The following is a 10,936-nucleotide window of genomic DNA, read 5'->3' on the forward strand; positions in this document are numbered from 1 at the left end:
ATTTCTGTGCTGTACCTGCTCCTGAGGTTGAGTATCTTGGATTAAAGCTGTGGGAGATCAACCGTAGACTTGGGGACCGGTTTGAGGAGCACCTGCGCTCTGCACGTGCCAACCAGCCCAACCTTCCAGTTGCCATCCACTTTAACTCCCCCTCCCACTCACCTGGTGACATATCCATCCTTGGCTTCCTTCACTATCAGAGTGAGGTCAAACGTAAACTGGAGGAACAACACCTGATAGTTCACCTTGGGAGCTTACAGCCCAATGACCTGAATATTGATTTCACCAACTTCAAAATCCCTCCACCCCCAACCTATCCATTTTCCCACTCACGTATCCGCTCCACACTTCCCACTGACCAACCACAATAACCCCCTACCTGCACCCACCTATCTCCATCCCACCTATCCCACCCCCCATTTATTTCTGGGCTCCCCTCCCCCTCTCCAGTCCTGATGAAGGGTTTCAGCCCGAAACGTTGACTTCCCTGCTCCTCAGATGCTGTCTGACCTACTGTGCTTTCTCAGCTCCACATTTATTGACTCTAGATGATTGCTGAACAAGGCTCTAGAAATGAAACACTCTTTCTTCCTAACTCCATTAAAATCCAATTTTCATTTTTTGTTGACTTGTTCTACACTTATCTAGCTTCCCTTAATATATAAGGAGTAAAAGGATATATCAGTAGGATTAGGTTAAGAATGTTGATAGCAGGCTCACTTGGAGCATAAACCACAACATTGACTAGATGGGCTGAAAGGTCTGCTTCTGTGCTCAGTGTAGGTCTGTTCTTGCAATCCTGCTGATTGCCACAGCTCTATGTTCCACGAGAATACAGTGTTCACCAATCCAAGCATGTATTGTCTTTCAGCTGGGCACTGTATGAGGGCCAGGACTACAATGGGAGAGTCTTTGTGGTTGGTGAGGGAGAATATCCAGATCTCCCATCGATGGGCTGCAGGGTGACTGCCCACATCCGCAGTGTGAAGGCCATCCCACATGTAAGTCTCCATCACTGGCAGCTGCAGCTTCCTTGACTAGAGTTTGGGTCACCTGACCTAACACCTCATGTGACTTGATGTGAAACTTTGTTCATGTTCCAGTGCAATGGGACAGTTCACTGTATTTCATATGCTATGTAAATGCAAGTTGTTGTTGTGTGTGGTTCACGACTAAAGGAGGAGCCAGCTCATTATTCTAACCAAATGGTTCAGTTGGTGAAGGACATTTGATTAAATTTACCGTTCTAGACAGAGGTGTTCCTTGAGGGACCACTTTAACATCCTTCTCCTCCTCCTGGAGGTGATTGGGTGGAATGGGAGTTGTCAGAACAATCTGTTCACGGCTTTTCCACAGGCTGCAAGGGAGGCCTCATGAGTAAATTCAGATTGAGACCCTATCATTTCATGAGTAACTTGACACACTTTTCACCAGGTATTAAGCAGTGACGTTGTTGGGTCTCCTTTGGCTGAGGCTGAGTTCGCTCAGTTAGGAGTTTAGATTTTTTAGGTTCCTCACAAAGCCGGAGAGACTGCTGGTCAGTCTAAGTGATGGAAAGAAAGTTGGGTCCTTGAAATGGTTCCTGGCTGAAGCACACGCTGGTGTATTCATTGCTAAAACAATGAATGAACTGTAAGACACCACATAGGAAGCAAGAGTATCCACAAAAAAAATCTCAGCCTTTTGTTGCTCCATTCCCCAGCCACACGCTGTGATCCACACAACTCTCCTGGATGATCAAAACTTTGTGATCAGCCTGACTGGAGTTTGGCAACCAGTAACCATCTCAGTCTTTACAGGCCCAAGGCCAGCAAGAAGCAGCTGGGCAGTGCGATGTTATGAACTGACAGGCTGAGTAATCCAGAGTTCCTTCCTCCAGAAAGTAATGTCGTTGATATAATACAAGGGTTTGAGGAGGTGGATGTGGGGAGGGGTCAGACACTAGTGGTCATGAATTATACGGTAGCCCACTGTTAAATCCGACAATGAATTCAGGAGAAACCTCTTTACACAGGGAGCAGGGAGAATGCGGAGTCTGCTACTGTGGAGAGTGGATGAAGCAAGTGGAATAAATGTATTTAAATTTAATATCAACAAATGGGGCTCAGTTTTAAGGTCCCACTCACCACCCCACCCTCTCACTATCAAAATGTATTTCTTCGGGGGAGGGGGAAACACATAAAATCTGTCAGTCGCCAGCCCACACCTTCCCACCTAACCTCGAGCCATTCCCCTTAATATGATAAGTGGGGGGGAGCTCCCATTGAGTGAAGATTAGCCTCTGCATTTGCCTAAAATACTACAGCGTTCAGCTTCTGAAGCAAACTTTGGAGATTTCTGTCCTGTTCCTATCTTCCTATCTCAGCCACATGGAGTAAACAGTCGTCCAATGGGGTTATCCCACTTGAATAGCTGTGAAGGGCTTTCACACTTCCTGAGGTTACTATATAAATGCAAGTTCTGAGGGCTCTTATGGTGCAGTGGTACTGTCCCCACCTCTGGGTCAGAAGACCCAGGTTCGAATCTCACCAGCTCCAGAGGTGTGTCATAAATGTAAGGTTATTCACGTTGGAAGCAAAAACAAGATGGTAGATTACTACCTGAATGGCTGCAAATTAGGAGAGGGGGGTGTGCGGTGGGACCTGCGTGTCGTTGTGCACCAGTTGCTGAAGGTAAGCATATAGGTGTAGCAGGTGGTAAAGAAGGCAAATGGTTTGTTGGCCTTCATTGCAAGAGGTTTCGAGTACAGGAGCAGGGATGTATTATTGCAGTTGTACAGGGTCTTGGTGAGACTACGCCTGGAAAATTCTGTGCAGTTTAGGTCTCCTTTTCAGAGGAAGGATGCCCTTGCTCTCGAGGGAGTGCAGCGAACGTTTACCAGGCTGATTCCGGGGATGGCGGGCCTGACGTATGAGGAGAGATTGACTAGGTTGGGTTTGTTTTCGCTGGAGTTCAGAAAAATGAGAGGGGATCTCATAGAGACTTATAAAATTCTAACAGGACTGGACAGGGTGGACGCAGGGAGGATGTTCCCAATTGTGGGTGTGTCCAGAACCAGGGGTCACAGTCTGAGGATTGAGGGTAGACGATTTAGGACGGAGATGAGGAGACATTTCTTCACCCAAGGAGTGGTGAGCCTGTGGAATACATTACCACAGGAAGTATCTGATGCCAAAACATTGAATGTATTCATGAGGCAACTAGATATAGCACTTGGGGCGAATGGGATCAAAGGTTATGGGGAGAAAGCAGGATTAGGCTATTGAGTTGGACGATCAGCCATGAATGGCAGAGCAGGCTCGAAGGGCCGAATGGCCTCCTCCTGCTCCTGTCTTCTATGTTTCCATCTCTAAACAGGAAAATTAAACAAATATCTATCAGTACAAGCTCTTCCTTGAGGAGATAGTTCCTTTTGGAAGTTCTTTTAAAAATCTGCATCACTCACAAGAATTAAGTTGAAAGATGTGCCTGAAAAGCAGGGTTTGAATGTGAAGGGAGTGGAGCAGAGAGAGTAATGTTGGAGCTAGTACATGGCCCATTGGTTTACCATTTGTCTTGCACAGGTCTTCTCCGAGCCTTCACTCACTTTATACAGTTTGGAGAACTTTGAAGGAAAAGAGATCGAACTAGACTCTGAACTGAAGAATCTGGTCGCCGAAGGTTACAACAGTCTAGTTCTGTCCCTCCGTGTCAGTGGTGGTGTGTAAGTATGGAATGGGTTTTAGTGACCAATCCCTTTTTTATTTGATTGTCTTTAGAAATAAAGTTATTTTCCAGGATGAATATTGTCAGCTAATTACTTGGATGTGGACTTTTACTCATCATCTATAGCGAACAGAATCTCCAAATATGTGACCAAAACTATAGCAAAGTATCCCAAAGTATAGCAGGATTATTTCTCCAGAAAAATGCGGTCAGTGGCGGATGTTGACAGAATATCAGTTTTGTAAAATCAACCACCTCCAGGTTTGAATGATAGGAATGACCCATTCGTCCCCATTGTGACCGGGGTCTATGGTATCACCATTAACAGCACTTCTTCCCCTCTTTCACAACCCCTTGAATGTTTGACCTTTACATCCTGAAATTCACACACTGGTTATTCCTGTTAATCAGATCAGACAGATTTATAAAGCTGAGTAAGGGTGGGATTCATACAGACTTCAGTCTGTTCCTATCTAGACCACATTGAGTAGGCAGGCATTGACTGAAGGATATGGTTTCTCCAGCCAGGGACCTCTAATGGGTCTGTCAGATCTAAGTGGCCCTTTGCAATTCTTGAAGACCTGTCATAGGAATGCAGTGGCAACTTGGGGAACAGTATTTGTTGTCATCTTAAACATTTGACCAAGAGACTTACGGGACAAATGAGAAACAAAACCACAAACGTATGGTCAATTCACTTTTTAATAGCATGGGAAAGAATCTTTCCACTTGAAAGTGGTTTATTTTATTTGATTGCTCATGATCTTTGACACTGGTTATTCAAGTAATAAGGCCAGTCTCCAATTACCTGATGCATTGTCTCATGGGTCCCACATAGAGTTACCAACTCTGGGTGGATGCATTCCTGGAGGTGTCATGCTGCCTCCAATCATCTTGGCTCAATGCTCTCATTGGCTCCCTGACAGGGAAGGTGGTGGCCTAGTGGTATTATTGCTAAACTGTAAATTCAGAACCCCTGCTAATGTTCTGGAGACCCAGGTTTGAATTCTGCCATGGTAGATGGTGGAATTTGAATTCAGCAAATATCTAGAGTTAGGAGTCTAATGATGACCATGAAACCATTGCCGATTGTCAGAAAAACCCATCTGGTTCACTAATGTCCTTCAGGGAAGGAAACTACCATCCTTACCTGGTCTGGGGTTTACATGTGACTCCAGACCTACAATGTGGTTGACACTTAACTGCCCTCTGGCCAATTAGGGATGAGCATAAAATATTGGCCTGGCCAGTGATGCCCAGGTCCCATGAATGAATAAAAGAAAGTGGTCCTGTCTTCTCAGGACCAATCAGACAGTGAACAGGCTCTTCCATGTCTGATTGAAAAGAATCAAAAATCATCCATCCAGTCTTTTTTTTCCTCAGCTCAAATATTTTTATAACTGAAGGACAATGTAGGTTAACTAAAATGTGAGGAAAAAGCATTAATTTAGTTAACATTGGTGTGAATTGTCTGTTGCATTACTTGCAGTTAACTCTTCAATGTCCAGAGGTTCAGAACAACGCTGGAAGTTCAGGAATTCTGACATTGATCTGTATAGTTGGAACAGTCTCAAACTGCGAGTGGCTAAACAGTATGAGGCTATTCCACATGCCCACTTGGGTACATTGCCATTGGAATGTAACTCCCTGTTACAAATGCCTCAAGTTAACACCTCAAGCCTGTCAATTCCATGTGATCACTTCATGATGTAAGATTTCCAGGCACTCCCACCCAAAACCAGTGTCAGGCTACACAGAACCCTAAAGGTTAAGAGCATTAAGAGAGCTGGCATATCTTGTACACTGTCACTGATGCTCACTCTGTTTATCTTTGCCGTCTGTAGCTGGGTGGTTTACGAGCACAACAACTTCCGAGGTCGCCAAGTGCTCCTGGAGCCCATTGAGATTTCAAACTGGCCCAAGTACAGCGGCTTCTTGAGGATTGGATCCATAGCACCAGTCTCACAGGTTAGTGCCGAATCCAATGCTTCTAGTAAATGAGCAGCTAAGCATAAACTCCCATAATCCCAACTTCCAAACTCCAAGCGCACCTCAACCAAGTTGTTATCATAATCCTGTAAACCAGCAGCCCCTCCGATCCCGGTCTGAGGGATATGGGTATAACCTGTGGGATGTCTGCATTTCTCCTGCCTTCACTTCCTCCTACAAATAAAATCAAACCTTTTTATCTCCCAAATATAATTTGCTGGCTCACCTTCTCCTACCTGTGTTATTCCTTGCTAGGGGCTCAGTACTTCAACCCTGTACTGAGTACTACTCTCTCACTCCTGTTGCGTGACAGTTAATACAAATGCAAAAGTGGGTATTGGGGTAGTGCAAAGAATCATCACAACTCTGCCTTGCTAACCACTCTCGAGGGTAACACCTAAATATCTTTGACTTTACAGAAACCTGCATTTTTCCACATCAAGAACAAAGAGACTAATGATCTCCTGTCGGTCACTCTGTGTCAGGAGGATGTGAAGTCTGGACGGGTCATTGTTGCTCCAGAGAGTAAGGAACTGGCGCAGCTCTGGTTCTACGAGAACGGGCTGCTGAAACCCAAAGTAAGAGACTTGTTGTGCAAGAGACTAGTGATGTTCAAATGTCAGGGTATGGTGCTGGGGGAGGCTTAGGCTGTGTGCAGACTGTATAGCCACCTCACTGGATACAAATAGACCAAGGCTGATGGTTTCACCTTGTTGATATCAGGACAGGAATGGGCTCTGCCATTTTGCCCACAAAAAGCTCACTTTAACTTGTACACCTTCCAAATGGCCTTCAAAACAGGAGGAAGACTGATTCCTGCAAACTGAGGCGAGATTTGGCCTGATCTCAAAGACTGACAAGTTGAAACGTAATGCAGTAGTGGGTGGACTTGAAAGTCTGTTTGAGTACAGTCTAGAATCATCTCGATGAAGGGAAAAGAGTTTGCATCCAAAACCAGAAGTTCCTCAATGAAGAAATACATGGAGAACGAATTGAAGCAGCAAAAGAGGAGCAGAGATATCAGCTTGAGAATACACAGGAGAATCAGGCTAATGACAGTATAAACATACAGTAGAGAAATGGAAGAGAAAGTAAGGACAAATCAACAGATACAGGAATAGATTGGAGGAGAATGTAAAGGAATTAACGGTCTTTTATAGACAGTTTAAGGGAGTGGTGGCATTGTTGATATGTTACTGGATGAGTATTCTAGAGGCCTGGCTTAATGATGTGGTTGTATGAGGTCAAATCCAACAAAGGCAGAATAAAATCTCTCATCATTTTAGAAAATCTGGAATAAAAAGTGACTCTCAGTAATGATGTTTATAAAATTGATGTTTTCTCACAAACAAGTTAATTACCTGGCCTGGTCTATATGTGACTATAGACCTATACCCACCTGGTTGTCTCTCTGGCTTGCCAAGACATTGACTACCATTCAGTATGCAGCTAATTGCAATGTCAACAATGACCACACTCATGAAGTTCTTTTGATAACAGGAAAGGCTTGTCTGAGAAACGATTGGGCTAATTAGATGAAGATCTGTTGATAGGAAACAGGAGTAAGCCATTCATACCTTCGAGCCTGTTCCTCCATTCAGTGAGATCATGGCTGATCTGTGGCCTAACTCCTTCTATCTGCTTTTGCCCACATCCCTTAAAATCTTTGCTTAATAAAGATTTCTCTGTCTCAGATTTTAAATTAACAGCTAATCCTGCATCCACTGCCATTTGTGGGAAAGAGTTCAAAACATCTACCACTCTATGTCTGTAGAAGTACTTTGTAACATCCCTCTGAATGGCCGGGCACTAATTCTCAGTCTATGCCCCCTAGTTCTAGAATCCCCAACCAGTGGAAATAAGTTATTTTTATCTGCTCTGTCTTTTCCTGTTAAGACTTAAATCAGATCACCCCCTAACCTTCAAAATTCTAGAGAAAACAGGCCTCATTTGTATAATCTCTCCTCATAATTTAAACCCTGAAGACCAGGTTTCATTCTTGTAAACCTGCATTGTATCCCCTCCAAGGCCAAAATATCTTTCCTAAGGTGCAGTTCACAGATCTGCTTAATGTACTTACTATGCCACAGTTACAGAGGTTGATGGCAGCTACCAACTAAATATGTTGCATCAGTGTTTTCTTAGGAAGGGGGTTGGTACCATAGGACTGTAGGATTGCAAATGCTGCTCACAACAAGAGGAGAAGGATACACACAACAACTACAGACCAAGCTGTTTTGACATCAGTGATGGGGAAGCTGTTGGGAGCAATGATCTGGGAGAAAATTGGTAGCTACTTTGACAAGCCTAAGCTAATTAAGGAGAGTCAGCATGGATTTGTTAAGGGATAGTTGTATTTTTCTAACTTGATTTTCTTATTATGAAAAAAAACAACAATTTGCTTTGATAGATATTTCTAATCAACGTGTTCAGGGATATCATGACACATCTCTGGAGTAAGTGGGACTTGAACCCTAGCCTCCTGGTCTGGAGATAGGGGCATTACAACTGCCCCACATGAGGCTCTTGACTGTATTTTTTTTTAATGAGATGATAGTGCTTATGGATGTGTGTATTGTAATTAATGTGTATATGGACTGGGAAAGGAATTTGATAAATTGGCACACGAAAGGCTTATTAGCAAAATTAAAGCCCATAGGATAAAATCAACATGGAAACAAAATTGGCTACAGGATAGAAAACTATCAATGGTTTTTTTTTAGCCTGGATGGAGGTATTCAATGAACCCAGGGTTTAGGACTAGAAACTCTGTGGTTTTTAATATACATTAATAACTTGTGGCTACAGGACACATCTTCAAAACTTTCAGCTGATGTGTCATCCAACAGTACTGCAGCCATTCAGTACCATGTGGAGTGACATAAACTTACATTCCACTCATAGAGAAGCAACTGAGCCACAGCTGAGTTGGTTGAGAAGCTGACTGCGCTCAACAGTGATGCTCTTCACATCAGTTAGTCCAATGGCATTCACTTGCTACACTTGCAGCATCGAGAAGGGTTGTTTAGCGGAAGACAACAGCTTGGTCATGTTGGAGTCTGTACCCCGACAAGACTCAACACATTGAGGAGAGTTCTGTCTGCAGATGTATGTGCAGGTCTTCATAGTGTCTTGTTACATTTCCCATTTCATGTATTTTTCCCCTCACTTGTGTCACAGTTTGCTCCAGAATTGAGCCTCCAAACCATTGGTGCATTGAGTGACACTGGCGTTAAGGTTGTGCTTTGGTCTGAGAAGCGAATACCAAGGCATTGCTGGACATTTGAAAGGAGCGGGACAATCCAGAGCCTCTTGTACAAAGGGTTTGTACTCAACATCAAAGGTGAGTGTTTTCTAAGCAGCTGCTTTGTGAACACCATGCCTTCAAGCCCAACATAACAGCTGCCTTTTTCCTAAATATCGGGAAAACTGAAGCAATTGTTTTTGGTCTCTGCCACAAGCTCCAGTCACGAGGCACAGGCTTCATTTTTCATCCTGGCTGTGCTCGAAGGCTCTTTGGCGACTTTGCCTCTTTCACTTCAGTTCCAGTGGATGGACAGCACAGGCTGTCTCTTTCCTTTGGTGCAGTCCACACAGCATTAACATTGTGCCAACCTGCTGGTCATACTAAATACTCGACCATATTGCCTTCTGTGCTACAAAGGATTTTACTTCACTGTTCTAACATTCTCTCCTATAAGGTAGAGGTTATTGGAGAAGGGGTGGTTAAGAATTTGAAATCAATCACAATCTGGAAATAAGAGTTTAATGATGACCATGAATCCATTTTGCTGATTGTTGGAAAAACCCCTCTGGGTCACTAATGTCCTTTAGGGAAGGAAACTGCCATCCTTACCTGGTCTGGTATACATGTGACTCCAGACCCACAGCAATGTGATTGACTCGGAACTGCCCTCTGGGCAACTAGGGATGAGCAATAAATGTTGGTCCAGCCAGTGACGCCCTCATCGATGGATGAATAAAAAAAAGACTTGAAATGAGAAGTCCGGGAATCAGAGACCAGCCTCCCTTTCATTATAGAGGCATTAGTTCAAACCCGTCTGGTAACCAAGATAAGAGTCGCCTCACAACCTTTGAGCCCAATCGCGTCACAACCTTTGAATTACTGGCCTGGGCAGGATCAGTTGGCTCAGCACAGGCTTGGGAATTGCACCCTAGTGAACTGAGAGAGGGGAAGAAATATCTCAATTTCCCTCGAATTAGTTGGGGGAAGAGATGGGTGGGTGGAACAATGAATGGAAACGGTGATTGGCAACAGGGTTATTGTGAGTGGGTGTACATGAACCAAGTTATCCTCTCCAAGGCTAGCAGTTGAGATATGGGCTGTCTTTGCTTATGCCAATGTTATGATGTACGCCAGTAAAAGGGGGTGTTGCCCTTAGGGAGGAAATCTTGGAATGGCAGGGGCCACGGGTAAAGCTCTCTTGGCTTGAGTGATGTGCTCAGCCAGTTAGTCAGTCCGCTGACCTGATTCTCCTCTCCTGCTCTTTTAGGTGGAAAGTCTTACGATCGGGACAGTGCGATTATCTGTAAACATGACGAGGAGAATCTGCTCCAGCAGTGGGAGATTCAGATGCTGTGAAAACACAAACTGCTCAAGAACAACCTGTGACACACACACACACACACACACACACACACAGATATAACCCTACCCAACGCTCCAATCAGCCTTTCCACTACTTCCCGGGAACTGAATGACTCCCCACTGTGGTACTGGGAGTTAGCCGCTTAGCTGAGAGGCAACTTCCAGACCCCCTGGATGGCAATGTGTGTGATCCCCCCATTGCAACAGCAATGACTCTTGTTGTCCCCTTTACATATAGAGAGCTCTCAGAGAAAGGGTGGGGAGGGCGGGGTGGGGAGTTGGTGGGGGAGGTGTGGGTGAGGACACAGGTCAAAGGTAAGAGAGTTAGGAGGGGCAATACTTTCAAGCCAGAGAGTCCTGACTGATTTTCTAAATAAACATCTTAATTCATTGAGTATTTGGGAAGACTGACTTCGAATTCCAGGGAGACAGAATGAGACAGAGTGGTCTGGAGTTAGAGGGAGCTCTTTGATAACAAAACAACACCTTATTGCAGTTTAAGAGCATCCTGTAGTCATGTCTGTTCAGTATCTGAGTTTTGTACAGGATGGGGAGGGGGAAGGGTTTATGTGATGAGAATTTCAGAGTGGGGCTGGTGGGATATTCTCTATTCAGATTTCCGAACCGAACAGA

The 10,936-nt window shown here is 44.4% G+C and overlaps 1 protein-coding gene across 1 annotated transcript in view; it reads left to right on the forward strand.

The window, feature by feature from the left end:
- Positions 1-10,552, forward strand: part of LOC109911724 (beta/gamma crystallin domain-containing protein 1-like) — a 59,832-nt gene extending 49,280 nt beyond the window's left edge. Inside the window, exons 16-21 of the mRNA XM_048613149.1 lie at positions 872-1,001; positions 3,564-3,703; positions 5,550-5,673; positions 6,114-6,272; positions 8,875-9,037; positions 10,209-10,552. Coding sequence (XP_048469106.1) covers positions 872-1,001; positions 3,564-3,703; positions 5,550-5,673; positions 6,114-6,272; positions 8,875-9,037; positions 10,209-10,297 — 805 coding nt within the window. The 3' untranslated portion in view covers positions 10,298-10,552. The remainder of the gene's footprint in view (positions 1-871; positions 1,002-3,563; positions 3,704-5,549; positions 5,674-6,113; positions 6,273-8,874; positions 9,038-10,208) is intronic.
- The last annotated feature ends 384 nt before the right edge of the window (positions 10,553-10,936 follow it).

Source organism: Rhincodon typus, chromosome 27 (assembly GCF_021869965.1).
Source record: "Rhincodon typus isolate 14 chromosome 27, sRhiTyp1.1, whole genome shotgun sequence".
Lineage (NCBI taxonomy): Eukaryota > Metazoa > Chordata > Chondrichthyes > Orectolobiformes > Rhincodontidae > Rhincodon > Rhincodon typus.